The sequence below is a fragment of the Leopardus geoffroyi genome, chromosome A2 (assembly GCF_018350155.1).
Source record: "Leopardus geoffroyi isolate Oge1 chromosome A2, O.geoffroyi_Oge1_pat1.0, whole genome shotgun sequence".
Classification (NCBI taxonomy): Eukaryota; Metazoa; Chordata; class Mammalia; order Carnivora; family Felidae; genus Leopardus; species Leopardus geoffroyi.
In genome coordinates this window covers 33,641,680-33,660,658 of record NC_059331.1, presented here as the reverse complement: position 1 = coordinate 33,660,658, position 18,979 = coordinate 33,641,680, and the positions used below count along the sequence as shown (strand labels likewise).

General features: G+C 40.5%; 1 protein-coding gene and 1 non-coding gene across 2 annotated transcripts in view; both read right to left on the bottom strand.

Annotated features, from left to right (window-relative positions):
• Positions 1–740: 740 nt before the first annotated feature.
• LOC123607205 overlaps positions 741–18,979 on the bottom strand; it is a 44,566-nt gene continuing 26,327 nt past the window's right edge. The window contains 2 exon segments of the mRNA XM_045496369.1: positions 741–877; positions 880–1,297. Of these exon segments, the coding sequence (XP_045352325.1) occupies positions 741–877; positions 880–1,297 (555 nt within the window).
• LOC123607782 lies at positions 1,325–1,398 on the bottom strand. Its single transcript, XR_006716921.1, has one exon. It is a non-coding gene; the product is annotated as a small nucleolar RNA SNORA64/SNORA10 family (small nucleolar RNA).

Genomic DNA, 18,979 nt, shown 5'->3' with positions numbered 1-18,979 from the left:
TCTTGGCAAGTGGCCCAGTTCCTTGTGACAGAAACTTCTCCATAGGGTTGCTTGAGTGTCGTGATAATATGGCAGCTGGTTTTCCCCAGAGTGAGTGATCTAAGGGAGAACAACAAAGAAACTAAAATGTTTTCCATGATCAGAGAAGTCACTCAGTGGTCATACCTGCAATAGCCTATTTGTGTGTGTGTGTGTGTGTGTGTGTGTGTGTGTGTGTGTGTTTTAATGTTTATTTATTTTTGAGAGAGAGAGAGAGACAGAGAGTGGGAGACACAGAAACCAAAGCAGGCTCCAGGCTCAAGTTGTCAGCACAGAGAACAAAGCAGGGCTCGAACTCACAACCTGCAAGATCACGACCTGAGCTGAAGTCAGACACTTAACCGACTGAGCCACCCAGACGCCCCTGCAATAGCTATTTGTTACCACAGGCCATCCCTACTTTTTATGGGATTGTACTAAACAGAGACATGAATGAATACCAGCAGGTGAGAATCATGGAGTGTCACGATGGAAGCTGAATACCGCATCAGAGACATGCAAGTGAAGATTCTACTGAGATCCAGGGACCTACTCACTACAGTGACAACAATCAGAAAGCCCCAAAAGGCCAAGTATTGTGGCAAGAATGAAGAGCATCTCATACATGCTAGGAATGTAATATGGTACAACCACTACAGAAACCAATGCCCCTCTTATTGTTTTGTATATGTTTTTGTTGCATTTTTTTTTCCCCACAAGCTCTAATTCACTTCATTTTTCTTGTATAAAACTAGGTGGTGGCCGTACCCCTGCCTGGAGACCGGGGTGTGGATCTTTACAAGACGGTCGGTGGATTCCTGATAGAGAGACTTGGTGAACTTAGTCTCTTTCCAGAGGTGGGAGGGAGATAGATGTAGGTCTTGGGAATGGCACCAAAAGTGACTGTGGTGAAGTTGCCCAGCGTGGCAATGCTGCTCCTGGCTGAGGTGTAGCAGTCTTCAGTGCCAGCCATCAGCATCAGCTTCTTGGGCATAGGGGCTGAGATAATGCCAGGGCCTCTGGGGATGAGGATGAGGGGAACTAGCACAGAGCCACAGCGGCCGGTCACCTTGCATGGGACAGTGTGGGGCTTGCCAGTCTTGTTCCCCCAGGAGCCTCGCCACACGGGGACAACAGAAAACATGGCCAGGATGATGGCCCCATGGATGGCAGTGGCTACCTCCTTAGAGCAGTTAACATCCAGACTGATACGTTCATTGTAATCTCCGATGGCAGCAAATGCCTGCGAACAGCCCGAGAAGGTTGGTGGTCCCCTGACCTACACGGTAGCAGTAACCCACCCAGGACCTGTTGCATGACTCCAGGAAAGAGTGGCTTCTGTGAGGCCAGTCTGAGGTCCTGAGGAGATCCTTTCTCTCTCTTCCCATTTTTTTTTTTTTAATTTCCACCTATAATTTTCTACCTCCCCAAATGCTTTTGTCCCCCACCCCCTAGCTTTCCAATGTGCCTCTTAGGTATTTACACAAGAGAAATGAAAACATGTGTCCATCACAGAAATTCCAGAAGAGACAAAATTATAGCAACAAAACAGACTAGAGGTTTCAAGGCCCTGGAGTGGAGGCAAGGAACGGGTTCCAAAGGAGACACCAAAGAGTACTTTTTGGTGATAAAGATATTCTGTATCATTATTGTGGTGGCCACTGCTTGGGTATATGTTTTATATATGCAATACATTTACAAAAATGCATTGAATTGCACAATTTATTGTTTTTAATTACATGAGTTAAATGGATGCGTTTTACTGTATGTAGGTTATACCTCAATAACATTGACTAAAATAACATATTTGTCTACCTGGATGGAGATTTTTTAATAATATATTCGTGGAAAGGACTGAGTCCACTGCCTGGCTTGTAGAAAAAATTAAATTTATTCAGTATTTTCCCATTAATGTGATAGAGTCTGAATGTTATGAATGAGAGATGGATAAATTGTTGAGGTGCACATGCACTTTGTGATACACGCTATCATCCCTCCCTAAGAGAAAACAGATGTTCTTTCCAGTTACTAATGATTTTGGAAGTCTTAGATGCAACTGTTCCCCTAAGAAAGAATTTAACCCAGACTGTTGATTTTAATTTTGAGACAGTACTTCTTTGGTTCTAAAATTGAGGAGAAACTCTTTTCCTCTTCAATGTGATGACTGTCTTCAACTATGTAGGAAGAAATTATGTTGATGCCATTTTCTGGTAACTTGGAAGGTAATACAATTCATTGGATGTCTTCTAGAATCAAGAAGAAATGTGACATTCTCTCCTTTCGTACAAAGGTAAAAGCTTCGCCAAGTATTTCATGATGCCACTAGAAGCCCTCTTGGAGACACGGATCTTACAACACGACCCGGGACCTCCTTTTCATAAAATGCTAGCAGAAAAATATGTCACCAGAGTGCCCAGGTAGCTCAGTTGATAGAACATCTGACCCTTGATTTTATCTTAGGTCATGATCCCAGGGTCATGGGCCCTGCACTGGGCATGGAGCCCGCTTGAAATTATTCTCCCTCTCCTTCTGCCCCTACCTGCTCACATGCAAGCACATGGGTGCTCTCTCTCTAAAAATAAAATTAAAAAAAAAGAAAGAAATATCTGTCACCCCTTGAACATACCTTTTTTTTTTTCAACTTTTATTTATTTTTGGGACAGAGAGAGACAGAGCATGAACAGGGGAGGGGCAGAGAGAGAGGGAGACACAGAATCGGAAACAGGCTCCAGGCTCTGAGCCATCAGCCCAGAGCCCGACGCGGGGCTCGAACTCACGAGGACCGCGAGATCGTGACCTGGCTGAAGTCGGACACCCAACCGACTGCGCCACCCAGGCACCCCTTGAACATACCTTTTAAATGGAGTATTTCAATGCATCATCATTGTCACCACACTGCAGGTATGATATGTCCTCAAATCTTCAGTGTGAAGAGACACTGGAAATTAGGTAAGCGCTGATTTGCATTAAGCATGAGAAATTACATGATAACACTGTCTTCTTTAATTAAATCTACCACCGTAAGCCAAGTTTACTTTTAAACAACTTCTCAAATCTCAATAGCATTTATAAGAATTTGCAGTAAGTCAAAAAACATACCTCAAAAAACACATTAGGCCTAACTTGGGAGACGAAGGACATAATGTTCAGGCAGCACTAGGCCCAATCTCCAGGCCACTGTTGCGGATCTTTATTAAAAAATGAGGTCAGGGGCGCCTGGGTAGCTCAGTCAGTTAAGTGGCCGACTTCGGCTCAGGTCATGATCTCGCGGTCCATGAGTTCGAGCCCCGCGTTGGGCTCTGTGCTCACAGCTCAGATCCTGGAGCCTGTTTCAGATTCTGTGTCTCCCTCTCTCCGACCCTCCCCCGTTCATGCTCTGTCTCTCTGTCTCAAAAATAAATAAACATTAAAAATACAATTTTTTTTTAAATGAGGTCATAGAATCACGTTCAGTAAAAGTATCCATGGAGGTATTTTAACCCATCTGCAAAGGATAGCAAATATATGTAATGGAAAGGAAGTCCAATGAAAAATGCAAAAAGGCTCATTTTAAAAGCCTGTTTTCCTTTAAGTAGTAGAATCAAGAGTATACTACTGGGTGCTGTATGTAAACCGATTTGACAATAAATTTAATATATTGAAAAAAAAAAAGAGTATACTTGCCATGTGGCTTTGTCTTTCCATTTCAAATCAGTGAGAAAAAAAAAAAAGATGGTCCTCTCAATAAACGGTGTGGGGACAGTCAAGCACGCATTTAGAAGAAAATAATTTTTCATCCTTGCTTCATGCTTTACCTCCAAATACTGTTCCAAATGGCTTAAAACTTTTACTTGACATAATTAAACTATTGAAATAGGTTTTAAAAAGGTAAACATTTTAATATTATTAAATTAAATATTTAATATTATTTAGGTAAAGAAATAGGTTCTATGCATGACTTTGTTTTATACTAAGGAAAATATTTACAGTATATATGACAACAATGAATCCTTAACATTAAATACCTCCTATAAATCAATAAGAGAAAGACTAATACAAATGGAAAAAATGGGCAAAGTTCATAAAGAAAGAAATACAAGTAGCTGATGAACATGAGGAAAGTATTTTAAATTTACTAGTAGAGCCAAAATGAAAATTAAAAAACAATAAAGCATTTTTTGGGTAAAGATTTATTTTTATTCTTTTAATGTTTATTTATTTATTTTGAGAGAGAGAGAGAGAGCACAAGCAGGGGAGGAGGAGAGAGAGAGAGAGGGAGAGAGAGACTCCCAAGCAGGCTCCATGCCATCAGCGCAGAGCCTGACTCAGAGCTCGATCCCATGAACCATGAGATCATGACCTGAGCCAAAATCAAGAATTCGAAGTTTAGTCGACTGAGCCACCCAGGTGCCCCAAGATTTTTTTTTTTATAAGTAATCTTTACACCCAACGTGGGGCTTGAACTTACAACCCTGAGATCAAGAGTCACATGTTCTACCTACTAAAACAACCAGACTGCCCAATAAAGCCTATTTTTAAAATCTTATCAAATAGGCAAAGATTTTTTTCCCAGAGGGAGAGTATAATAGATTTTATGGTGAGTAATATGGCAAGATGTATCAAAATCCTTTTAAAAGTTCTTTGTCCTTAATTATTTCTACTTCTTGCATTGTGCTCGAAGGAACTTTTTTTTAAATCCATAGAAATAGAACTATAAGGATATTCACTTCGCTGCTTACCATAGCAAAAGGAGAATTTTTTTATACATCTAAAAATGTTCATCCGTATGTGGCTGAGATAATTTGTAATAGGTCCCATGTGTAGCTATTTAAAAGCATGACGTAGGGGCACCAGGGTGGCTCAGTGGGTTGGGCGTCTGACTTCAGCTCGGGTCATGATCTCATAGTTTGTGAGTTCAAGCCCCATGTCAGGCTCTGTGCTGACAGCTCAGAGCCTGGAGCCTGCTTCGGATTCTGTGTCTCCCTCTCTCTGTGCTCCTCCCCTGCTTGTGCTCTGTCTCTCTCTCTCTCTCAAAAATAAATAAACATTAAAAAGAAAAAAAATTTAAAAAAATAAAACCATAATGGAGACGAATCGTTAATGATACAGAAAGATGATAAACATAAAAATAATTGCACAAGAGCATGGGCATATGCTGGTTTTTCTCTTTATGCCTCAGCAGACCTATTCTCTGCCTTCTCTGCCTTGTTTTCTGTCCTAGGGCGCTGACCCCTAGGAACTGCCCTCTGGTTTCCAGCTGGGTTTGGCCAGTAACAGTCATGGGCAATCTGAGGATGGCAAAAGAACGATGCCAGGGTATTTCTTCTCTGCTTGCTCCCTGCCTTGACCCAACTCTGACAGGTGGTGTGTCCCTGGACAAATCTCCTGTAAGACAACTTTCCCTCTGTGGCTCCCCTTTTTTTGGCCTCTTCTAACACGGTTTCTTTCCCTTCCTTCTTCAGGTCTATGGATGATAATGGATTTTTCATAATGTTATAAGCCCTGGCTGCTTCTTTCATACCTAACTGATATTCTTAACATGGTGCACAGTTCTGTTCAAAAATCCCAACTGGGTGCCCTCTTTTTGCTGATAAAACTCTGGCTGATGAAAGACAATGTGATCCAATTTTTTTTCCTGCTTATTTTTGAGAGAGAGAGAAGGAGAGAGAGAGAACATGTGTCCACACTCGCACACACATATGTGGGAGAGGAGCAGAGGGAAGGGATGGCAGAGGGTCCAAAGCAGACTCTGTGTTGGCAGCAGAGAGCCTAATGTGGGGCTCAAACTCTCAAACCATGAGATCATGACCTGAGCCAAAAGCAAGAATCAGATGCTTAATCAACTGAGCCACCCAGGTGCCCCAATCCAATTTTTGTAAACTTACATGTATTAATTATCTATTGCTACATAACAAACTACCCCAACCCTTGGCAGCTTAAAACAACAAACATTTACGATCTCAGAATTTCTTTGGGTCCAATATCTGAATATTACCCAGCTACACATAGGCTGGTTCAAAGTCTCTCATGAGACTGCTGTCATTCTGCCACCAGGGCTGCAATTCCATCCCATGGCTCAAGTGGGGGAAGCTCACTCACATGGGTGTTGGCAGGAGCCAGTTCCCTGCAGGATATGGGATTGAAGGGCTCAAGTCTTCACTGTCTACCGGCTGGAGGCCTTCCTTAGTTCCTTGCCACATTTGTGTTTCCATATAGGAGCTTGCAACATGGCCCCTGGCTCTCATCAGAGGGAGCAAGCAAGCAAGACTGAAAGAGAACACCCAGGCTAGAAGCCGCAAACTTGGTCATCTGACCTCTGAGTTGACATCCCATAAACTTTACCAGCCCACACTCAGGGGGAGGGGATTACACAAGGAAATGAACAGAGGCAGGAGGAATCATTGGCGGCAATCTTAGAGGCAAAATATAATTTGCAAATGCACATGAAAAAATCTGCATGATCGTTGATTATCTTTGGGTACATTAAAAATGATCTTTCTGTTTTCTCTTTGCATTACTGTTCATGTTTAATGAATAATTACTACTGCTGTGACTACTATCATCATTTGAATCTCTTGTTGCTAACCTATCTCTAACTGTGACAGCCCCTCACTTGACAGTGCTTAATTTCTTTACCTTTTTCCATGAGCAAGTTGATATAAACCTGTCTAGACTTTAGAAAGAGTGAATAGGGGCGCCTGGGTGGCGCAGGCGGTTAAGCGTCCGACTTCAGCCAGGTCACGATCTCGCGGTCCGTGAGTTTGAGCCCCGCGTCAGGCTCTGGACTGATGGCTCAGAGCCTGGAGCCTGTTTCCGATTCTGTGTCTCCCTCTCTCTCTGCCCCTCCCCCGTTCATGCTCTGTCTCTCTCTGTCCCCAAAAAAATAAATAAACGTTGAAAAAAAAAAAAAAAGAAAGAGTGAATAAATTATCTGCCATAATTGGATTTTGTTCCATATTTGACCCAACGGGAAGCTATAGCTAGGTTTCCAAGATATGTACAAAAATAATCAGGATGAAATTTGTTCAGCTAATTTTTGCATTCTCTGACAAAGAGCTCCACCCTATCAGACGTGGAAATTATCTTCAAACCTTATGCCTTGTGCATTTACTGCCCATCAGTTTGGCAAGCCTGTCACACTGAAATATAATACAGAAGTGCCCTTGGTGTAATCACTCCCCTCTGTTGAAGTGGCAACAAATAGTTACAGGTCACCCTTGTGACACAGATGGGGACAGCAAATGATTTTTCTCAGTCACTCACTATTGTTATATTCAAGGGCAAATTGAGCTGTTTTTTCTTTACAGTAGAGGATAATGGGAAAACATAAATGGGGTTCATGATCTTCCCATTATAGGAAACTTAAAGAGAAATGTCACCATTAAACCACATAATAAGCACAACTTTATTATTCCTCAAATTAATTCAATCAGCAAGTGCTAAATAAGCACCTACTGGGTGTCCATAATCCCCTTTTTCTCATATAAATATCTTACCCTACCAGTTTCATTTTTTTTATCAAGGTTCCATGATTCTTACAATATGCTAGTTTAAGAAGCTTGCCTCTTAATTTCTCATTTATCTTTGAAGCAAACCATTACCTTCAAAACACCCCTCCTCTCCCTTCCTCTCCTTTATCTCTGCAAAACATCTTCAAAATTATATCTTGGCTAATGAATGGCTGAACCAGTCATATAAACCTCCTGCTGACTCCATAACCCCCTGTCCAGTTCACCCCCAGCTCTGCATGAGTAAAAGAAATTGCAATCGCTTTATATCAGGCCCTATGAGATGACTGGCCGTTTCCCCACTTACTTTCCCACTTAATCCAAACTGTCACCTGTGATGTAGGTATTATAATTGAGCCTGGACTCCTGGTTTCTTAAAGAAAAACAACAAAACCCAAAAGGAATTCATGGCCACCTCAGAAAACAGTTTGGCCGTCTCTTACAAAGCTAAACATAGTGTTAACATTTGATCTGGTAATTACACTGCTTCATATTTACTGAAATTAGTTGAAAACTCGTGTTCACACAAAAACCTGCACATGAATGTTTACATCAGCTTTATTCACAAGTGCCAAAACTTGGAAAAACCAAGATGTCCTTTAGTAGGTGAACGGATAAATAACCTGTGGTCTATCCAGACAATGGAATACTATTCAGCAGTAAAAATAAATGAGTTGTTAAGCCATGAAAAGACATGCAGAAACCTTAAATGACTATTAAGTGAGTGAAGTCAATCCAAGAAGGCTACATACTATATGATTCCAACTACTATACAAAATTCTGCAAAAGGCAAAACTATAGAGCAGTAAAAGATCGGTGGTTACCAGAGGTTAGGAAGAGGGAGGAATGAATGGGCTGAGTGCAGAGGATTTTTAGGGCCGTGAAATAAATTAGTATGATAATGTAATGATGGATGCAAATCATAATACATTTTTTCAAACCCAGAGAATATACAATGACAAGAGGGATTGACCCTATATAGACTATGGATTTGGGATGATCGTAATGTTTCAGTGAAGGTTCATCAATTTTAGCAATTTTACCACTCCAGTGGGGATGGGCTGGGGAGAGGTATGGGGAATATATGGGAACTCTGTACTTTTTGCTCAATTTTCCTACGAACCTAAACTCGTCTAAAAAAAAGTCTACTATAGGGGCACCTGAGTGGCTCAGTCGGTTAAGCGGCCGACTTCGGCTCAGGTCATGATCTCGCGGTCTGTGAGTTCGAGCCCCGCATCAGGCTCTGTGCTGACAGCTCAGAGCCTGGAGCATGTTTCAGATTCTGTGTCTCCCTCTCTCTGACCCTCCCCTGTTCATGCTCTGTCTCTCTCTGTCTCAAAAATAAATAAACGTTAAAAAAATTAAAAAATAAAATAAAAAAAGTCTACTATAATAATAATTTTTTTAAAAAGGTGGCTCAGTCAGTTAAGCATCTGTCTCTTGATTTCAGTTGAGGTCATGGTCTCATGGTTCATGAGATTGAGCCCTACATTGGGCTCTGGGCTGACAGCATGGAGCCTGCTTGGGATTCTCTCTCTCTCCCTTTCTCTGCCCCTCCCCTGCTCTCTGTTTCTAAAAATAAATAAATAAACTTAAAAAATAAAATAAAAAAGGAATTCACTGTACTAGTCTTTGAGATTCCCGATGATAATAACCTTTAGTCACATTCTATCTTCCTTATAGCCAAGGAGAGAGACAGGGAGGAAAGGAAAGGAAAAAGGAAGGGAAGGGAAGGCAAGAGAAGGCAAGGGAAAGGTCAGAGAAAGGAAAAGAAGAAAAGTGAGATAATGTAAGAAAAAAAATCATGTTGATATTAAGACACTTTTTCTCCAACCCAAATGTCGACAATTGTGGATAAACAATATGTGGTGTAAACATACAATGATATTTTATTTAGCCTTAAACAGGAAGGAAATTCTGACACATGGCACAGCATAGATGGCCTTGAAGATGTTATGTTAAATGAAATAAGCCAGTTACAAAAGGACAAATACTATATTCTTCTGCTTACAAGAGGTGCCTAGAATAGTCAAATTGATAGACCGAAAGTAGAATGTTGGTTGCCAAGAGCCAGGAGGGGGCAGAGGGCGATGGTTAGTTAGTGTTTAATGGGAACATAATTTCAGTTGGGGAAGATGAAAAAGTTCTAGAGATGGATGGCAGTGATGGTTGCACAACTGTGTGGATGTACTTACTGCCAGTGGAAGTATTCACTTAAAATGGTTAAAAGGGTCATTTTTATGTTACGTATATATAACCACCATAAGCAAGACACCTTTTCTTCATAGGAGATAGAATATCTTTAATATATTCCATTTCAAAGGTAAAATGCATCTCAGTCTCACAAAAAAAAACCTGAGGCACCACTTTTTTTAATCAACCAATCACCAAAGTTCTCCCTATCCCTTCAATGCCATTTTGGCTCATAGGTCAGAGTTGCTAGAAGGAAGGAGACAGGGAGACAGCCATGAGGGGATCCCTCCATTACACAACACAGAGCCCCTGAGCATTCACTGGGAAATTTTTAAAGAATACTATTGGGGCACCACTCACCTGGGTGGGTCAGTAGGTTAAGTGTCCGACTTCCACTCAGGTCATGAAATCACGATTTGTGAGTTTGAGCCCCCTGTCGGGCTCTGTGCTGACAGCTCAGAGCCTGGAGCCTGCTTTGAATTCTGTGGCTCCCTCTCTCTCTGCCCCTCCCCCACTCGCTCTTTCTCTCTCTCTCTCTCTCTCTCTCTCTCAAGAACAAATAAACATTAAAAAAATTTTAAAGAATATTTATTGTTTCAAATTTCCATTCACCAACTCTCTCCTCACATACCTATCTTGACTCAGTTTACCATTTTATACCTTCCTCATTGCAAGCTTTCCAAACAGCTCTGTGGCACCGTGGTCTTTTTCTTTGTTACCTTCTGCCAAACAAACAACAGTCCTGTGTTCAAAAGGGCACAACCTTTTATTCTTTGGAGCTAGCAGCATGTGTCCTAAAGGAACATTCTAGGCTTAATGCTACAGGCCAAACAGCAATCTTTTTGATCTTTCTCAGGTGAACCTGCTTAGAGTTCAAAGGATCTTGAAAAAAGGGAGCTTATACCTTTGTCATTCATTTCTCAAGTTCAATGCTGCTAACATTGCAAAACGGCCACAGTTCCCCTAAATAATTACAAAAGAACACAGTACTACCTGCAGAGTAATGTGTCGCTCAAATGAAGTCCCACATCCTTTGTTAATGTTTACTTTTTTCCTCTTCCAAGTTGTATTTCTCGGCATTTTCTATTTTTCCCTTTAACCTGTATGATCTGGCCTCTAGCTACTGCTTCAACTTCATGGCCTGCCAGTCCATTTTCTTTGCTAATGAAGCTTTAGCAACACTGAGGGCTTTTGGTGCCTCAGATGAGTTGATCCTGTTTGTATCTTCAGTCTCAGGGCCTTCGCACATGCCTAACCCCCATGCCTACATTTCTCCTTCTCATGTGACCTTCAATGAGGGCTCAGTTAATGAGGTTTCCTTAGAGGCTATCTTCTCTTCACGTCACCCAGCTCCCACCAGTTTTCTCCCAGAGTGTCATACTTTTTCCCCAGCACTTGTCATAACTTGTAATCCTATATTTGTGTGCTCACTTAACACCTTTCTCCCACACGAGATTATAAAATCCATTAACATGAGGACAATGTTTATCAAGTTCACAACTGTGTACTCAGTGCCAGATACACAGTTGAGCTCAAACGTTGGAATGAAGGGAAGAAAGGAGAGAGAAATGAGGGAAGGGAATTAAGGAAATGTCTGACACAAGTGCATCTTCAGTTCTGTAACAAGGCTAATGTGCATTAAGACGGGGCAGTAGGCACCAAACGGTCCTGGAGACCAATACTAGAGGGTTAGTAACTCTATTGAAATCTTCAGGATCCCCTTCTCCTCTTGCCCTGCCCCCGAGAACTATTCTTCGTGGAAGATAGTAGGAAAATGAAGGATGTCAATTTGGAGTATGTGTTCCTGGCAAGAAGAGAGCATGTAGAACCCACGGAGCAATCTTTATCCTGATTTCCCTGATCCCTGCTTCTCCCAGAGTTCACTACCAATGGCCTGCCATGATTTCTTTTCAAGAAATGAGTTCACTCAAAAACACAGGTGAATCCAATCAGGGGGATGAGAAACTAGTTCTGTAGTGTCATTGTGGACAATAGATTGGCCATTTCACAACAGCAGACGAGCACCTCTCTTTTAAAAGCCATGACGGTCAGGATGCCTCAGGGGCTTAGTTGGTTAAGTGCCCAACTCTTGATTTTTGCTCAGGTCATGATCTCCGTTTGTTGAGTTCAAGCTCCCTATTTCTGCCCCTCCTCTACTCATTTCCCGCCCCCCTCAAAATAAATAAAATAAACATTAAAAAAAAACTTTAAAAGACATGATGGTCAGGGGCGCCTGGGTGGCGCAGTCGGTTAAGCGTCCGACTTCAGCCAGGTCACGATCTCGCGGTCCGGGAGTTCGAGCCCCGCGTCGGGCTCTGGGCTGATGGCTCAGAGCCTGGAGCCTGTTTCCGATTCTGTGTCTCCCTCTCTCTCTGCCCCTCCCCCGTTCATGCTCTGTCTCTCTCTGTCCCAAAAATAAATAAACGTTGAAAAAAAAAAAAAAAGACATGATGGTCATCCATGACATCATATGTTGCTTGCAGAAATGAGAAGATCAAAGAAAAACCTAGGTTTTTGTCATAGTAAATCTGGGGAAAGAGTGATTTAAAACAATTTTTTTAATGTTTATTTATTCTGAGAGAGAGGCAGACAGAGCATGAGTGGGGGAGGGGCAGAGAGAGAGGGAGACACAGAATCTGAAGCAGGTTCCAGGCTCTGAGATGTCAGCACAGAGCCGGACTCGGGGCATGAATGCACGAACCAAGAAATCATGACCTGAGCTGAAGTTGGATGCTCAACCAGCTGAGCCACCCAGGCGCCCCTGGGGAAAGAATGATTTAAAATAACTCTCAAAAATGTAAGAATACCATTAACTAATCCCTTAGAAGTAATGTTTCCATAGTGTTTCAATTATAGTCTTTTCCCATTCGATATGTAAGTTATCCTCAGTAAGTGCTCAGAGAATCCTGTGCTACCAAACACCCATAGTATGCTTACTTCACGCCTACAAAGAATGAATTTTTAGTTCATGAAAACCAGGTAGAACTACTTCTGTCGTGGAACAACTGATCAATGGCAGTAGTAGGTGATCTATTGTGCCCTTCTTTTCTGCCTCTGTTCCTACTCAACTTCTAAAATAGTCCTCTAGGGGCGCCTGGGTGACTCAGTAGGTTAAACATCTGACTCTTGGTTTCGACTCAGGTCATGACCTCATGTTTCAGGGGTGTAGGGCTCTGCACTGGCATCTCAGAGCCTGCTTGGGATTCTCTCTCTCCCTCTTCTGCCTCTCACCCACTCATGCTGTCTCTGTCTCTCTCAAAATAAATAAATACACCTTTTTTAAATAAAATAAAATAAAATAAAATAAAATAAAATAGTCCAAAAGACAGCTTAGGTGGACAAGAAAATTGGGACAGGACTTGTGATCAAGATTTAAGATTAAGTTGAGAAATATATTTCTAAAATCCATATTGTGTGTTTATCTTCTTTCCGAATACTCTATAATTAACAATGAGACTTGTTTGTAATTTTTTTTACAACTTGGTCTTAACTATGGATTTATTTACATGGAAATTCACAACATATGCCAATTGCTTTGGGCAAGAATTTAGAGATGAGAGGAATTGTTGTGTATGCACTGTGTTCTCATTCATCAAAGAATCATGGAGAGTATTTCGAGTGAAATGTCAACATCAGGCCCTGGGCTGAACCCAGATGTGCCTTTAAAACAAATTCAGAGACTATTTTCCGATAGAACTGTCTCATTACAAACGACAAATTAAGAGACAATAGGGAAGGTTATATCTGCCTCGTTTACAGTAAAACCTCTAACTGTGGGGACCACAGTGCGAATGGAAGAGCCTTGAACTAGACTAGCGTGGTCTCAGGGAGTGGTGGGAAACTGAGGCTGCAGCCCCTCTGTGCTAAGGGGACACACTCATATCTTGTACGTGTGGCAGCTGTACATGTCCTGTGTAGGTGAGGAAGGTCACAGCTGCTCTGCATGTGGTCCTATATCCGTCCACCTAAACAACTAGGCAAACGGTGTTAATTTAAAGCCTACGGGGTCTCTGGAGCCTAACTGCCATTTAGAACCTGTAACTACTGCTGGGCTGCTGCAAATATGTTAACTGAAGTCTATTTTATTCAGAAATGCTTAAAACAAACAAATAAACAAACAAAAAACAGAAATGCTTTATACTAATTTTTTTTTAATTTTTTTTAACATTTATTTATTTTTGAGAGAGAGAGAGAGAGACAGAGCATGAACGGGGGAGGGGCAGAGAGAGAGGGAGACAGAGAATCGGAAGCAGGCTCCAGGCTCTGAGCCATCAGCCCAGAGCCCGACACGGGGCTCGAACTCACGGACGTGAGATCGTGACCTGAGCTGAAGTCGGACGCTCAACCGACTGAGCCACCCAGGCGCCCCTCTACTAATTTTTTCGATCTCAAAAATAATATCTACCCTTCACAGGAAGATGTTCTTATAAGAGAAACCGCGTGCACGGCTTTCCAGATTGTGCACTACAGGTTCCAAGGGATACCAGTTACACTGTAATTCATGTGAATGTCTTACAGAGTTTTTTCATTGCCCAGCTCTGGGGGACAAAAGTTACGCTGCATTCTATATGAGTGACAACCCCTGGAGTTGTACAGTGCACATCCTACACAACCACATATGGTGGCACTGACCTATACCGCAGTCTTAAGTTTGTTAGTTCCAAAATGAACCTAGTAGAGAAGGCAAGGATTCGGTAGTCAGTGCTAGTGATGCACTGCCCCATATGTCCTTGGCTCCTCTAAGTTCGACAGTGCCTGACAATACACCAACTCAGGAATCACAGTCTCTTATCCCCTCCCCGAGTCTTCTCTTTGGCACCACAGGAGATTTGCAGGCACGATCAAGATAAATGGATAAAGAAATGCCCCAGCCTTCGCTCGGATGTTTCCCGGAGGTTCCCCAGGAGAATTCGGCCCCACTGCCTACAGCTATTTTATGTCAACCTTGTAACTTTTTGTCCTTTCCTGTCTCACTTTTTCCTCTTCTTTGTGTTTCCAGGAAGTGTCTCTCCCAAAAACCTACCTGAACCCAAGTCTCTGGGTCAGGGTCTATTTTACAAGAAACCCAGACTGAGACAGATGCTTTTAGAAACAAATGCCATTAGCTGATTTTGTAACTTGAGTGCTGACCCAGGGCTAAATATTTGTTGAGTGAATGAACGAATGATTCTTGCATGAGGCCGTGGGCTGCCTCCATTGATCAGGAAGGTGGGAAGGAAGAACAAGTGAAGCACTGAGTTCTCGTACCTCAGACGGCACGTGTGGCAATGTGACAAAAAACTGCCCTTCACGAATGCAACAAAGCATACCCCATTCCAGATGCAAATTCGTGGGGTTTTAGACAGCAGTGATAACATTCGTATTGTAACTTTGAGTGAGGAGAAGTATAAGAACCTTTGTGTTTATGCCATACAATGTCTCCTCTACCCCTCAAATTCTCTTCAAGCTCTTAATTAAAAAAAAAAAAAACCCTGCAAATATCCCCATTCTGATTTTGTACACAAAGCGTTGAGATAATCTGGCTTTAGAAAAATTATGACAGCACCTGCTTCCTAACCAGAGAAAGATATGAGGTTCTGAGGACAGGGAATTATAAATCCGTTTCTTTGTTCTTTAACATCACTCCTTTATCTCTGAGCCTCGACAAGGCATTTTCTGTCTCTCTCTAATGCAAGGAGGAATATATTCACAAAGAGTGTGAAATTAACACAGGGCATGCACAATCTCAGTAAATAAATGTGAAGACCTTGTGGTTGTGCATCACTGCCTTCATTCAATTACTAAAATGTTAAAACACTATTTGCATTGTACAACCTACCCTTCTAATTTGTGGGAGAACTAAAACAAACAAACAAAAAACTGGCAAATAAGAAAAGCTTGAAATTCTCCCTTTCCACCAAGGTAGTCAGCCAATATAGAAGCTGCAGAATCTGTTCTCCAGGATTCTCGTTTCCATCTCAGAGCCCTTTTAGTCCTGCTCGTCAATACACTTTCCCACCTTCTAGTACCATAGTCTTCCTCTTTGCTGCCAACTGTCTAAAGTGTTAGCTGACAGCTAAGGTAGGAAGAAAATGTTACAAAAGCCCTGACTTTGCCTGACTGTGCAGGTGGTCACTGCTAATCTAGTGCTGAAACACCATCAGGCCCTTTAAAGCAACAGCCAGCAGAGACCAGAGCTGGTACAAGAAAGTCATTTCTTCAACGCAACTATCCTGAACTCCTACTGCATTCTAAGCACTGGTCTGACCAGGAATATAAAATGAAAAGCAATGTCTTTGATGACATGGTACGATGATGAACACAACAGACAATATCCTAGGTCGTCCTGGGCTATCGGCATTTTAGTAAGTTCTCGTAAAAACAGAAAACTCTGGAAATCCAAAAAGATGAACCTTCAGGAAAAAACAGTATGGGTATTTTTGGCCGCAAGCACCATCAAATAACTCTTCTTGATATTTTCATGTAAGCTTCCAGCTGTAAGGCCAGGAATTCTAGCATTGCATCATTAGGTCAACTTTTTTTTTTTTTTTTTCAGAGAGAGAGTGAGAATTGGGGAGAGGCAGAGACATGTGGCTCTGTGTTGACAGTGGTGAGCCTGATACAGGGCTCAAACTCATGAACCCATGAGCTCATGACCTGAGCCAAAGTCAGACGTTCAATGAACTGAGCCACCCGGGTGCCCCCAAATTATCTCATTTTTGATAAAAATTCAGAGAGAGGGGAACAAGGGAAATAAACTAGGTAGAGTGTTCCTTTCTCCTCTTCTTTCCAACATGCTGCATGATTATTTTGTGCTAGGTTCTAAATTAGATATGGGGATACACGTATGATTGGGTTTCATTCTCTGCCATTGTAATGCTCCTGGCACAACGAGGGGTACAGAAACATATATAGATGAACTCAGAGTAGTGCTGTGAACCACCAGGGCCCGAGCTCACTATATTAGCAAACCAAGCCCACCCTTGAGTGTAATTGATCCACTGTGGAACTGTTGCACCAAATGCTCTCAAAATAGTCAACTACTTGTATCAACACCACCACACACCAAACAATGCCATCTTTAAAGTAATTGACATTTTCTTTTCTCTAGATCTAAGAAACACCCAGAAGACAGAAAGTTAAAACCTGTCCTGGTCCCTGAATTCAAACTAAATTACAAAGCTATAGTAACAAAAACAATGTGAGATTGGCATCAAAACATGTAGATCAATGGAACAGAATAGAGGGCCCAGAAATAAATCCATGCTTACATGGGTCAGTTAATTTACAACAAGGGAATCAAGAATATACAATGAGGGAAAGAAGGACAGCCTCTGCAACAAATAGTGTTGTGAAAACTGGATAGCCACATGCAAAAAAAAAAAAAAAAGAAACTGGACCCCTCCTTTACACCATACCCCAAAATTAACTCAAAATGGATTAAAGACTTAAATGGAAATCCTGAAACCATGAAACTCCTAGAAGAAAACACAGGTGGTAAGCTCCTTGACATAGGTCTTGGCAATGATTTTTTAAAATCTGATCCCAAAAGCAAAAATAAGTAAGTAGAACTACCTCAAACTAAAAGCCTTCTTCATAGCAAAGAAAACCATCAACAAAATGGAAAAACAATCTACTGAATCAAAATATGTGATAAGGGACTGGTATCCAAAATATATAAAGACCTCATATAACTCAATAGAAAAAAAAAAAAAAACCTGGTTAAACAATGGGCAGAAGATCTGAACAAACTTTTTTTTAAAGGGACTACCCATGGGGCGCCTGGGTGGCTCAGTTGGGTGAACATCCAACTTTGGCTCAGGTCATGATCTTACAGTTCATGAGTTTGAGCCCCCCATCAGGATCTCTGCTCTCAGCACAGAGCCCACTTCAGATCCTCTGTCTCCCTCGCTCTGCCCCTCCTCTACTTGCGCTCTCTCTAAAATAAATAAAACATTAAAAAAGAAGAAGACTACAGATATCCAACAGGTATGTGAAAAGATGCTCTAAATCATTAATCATCAGCAAAAATGGATTTCAAAACCAAATGAGGTATCACCTCACACCTATCAGAATGGCTAGTATCAAAAAGACTAAAACTGTGGGGCGCCTGGGTGGCTCAGTTGGTTGAACGTCCGACTTTGGCTCTGGTCATGATCTCACGGTTTGTGAGTTCGAGTTCCGCATCAAGCTCTGTGCTGACAGCTCAGAGCCTGGAGCCTGCTTCAGATTCTGTGTCTCCCTCTCTCTGCTCTTCCCCCAATCACTCTCTGCCTCTCTCTCCTTAAAAAATAAATAAACATTTAAAAAATGTTAAAAATAAAAAAGACTAAAAATAAGTGTTGGTGAGGATATGGAGAAAAGGGTACCCTCATACATTGTTGGTGGGAATATAAATTGGTGCACCCACTATGGACAACAGTATGGAGTTTCCTCAAAAAAATTCAAAATAGAACCACTCTATGATCAAGGAATTCTGCTTCTGGGTACTTATCTGAAGAAAATAAAACACTAATATGAAAAGATATATGCACCCACAGGAGGAGGGAGGAAGAAAAAGATATATGCACTCCCATATTCATGGCAGCATTATTTATAATAGCCAAGATATCTGAACAACATAAATTTCCACTGATGGATGAATGGATAAAGAATTTATAGTATATATATATATATATATATATATATATATATATACACACATATACACACACTTATAGTATATATATATATATATACATATATATATATATATACACATATACACATAAAGGAATATTATAGTATATTATAGTATACTATACTATAATATACTATATTATAGTATAATATAATATATAATATAATAATATAGTATACTATATAATATAATAATATAGTATATTATATAATATAATACTATAGTATAGTATAGTATATATTAGTATACTAATATAATATATATTATACTAATTATATATATATATATTAGTATATATATATATTACTATAATATATATACACTAATATATATTATATAGTATTATATATATATACTAATATATAATATACTAATATATATAGTATAGTATATATTATAGTATACTATATAATATAATAATATAGTATACTATATAATATAATAATATAGTATACTATATAATATAATAATATAGTATACTATATAATATAATAATATAGTATACTATATAATATTATAGTATACTATATAATATAATAATATAGTATACTATATAATATAATAATATAGTATACTATATAATATAATAATATAGTATACTATAGTGTAGTATAGTATAGTA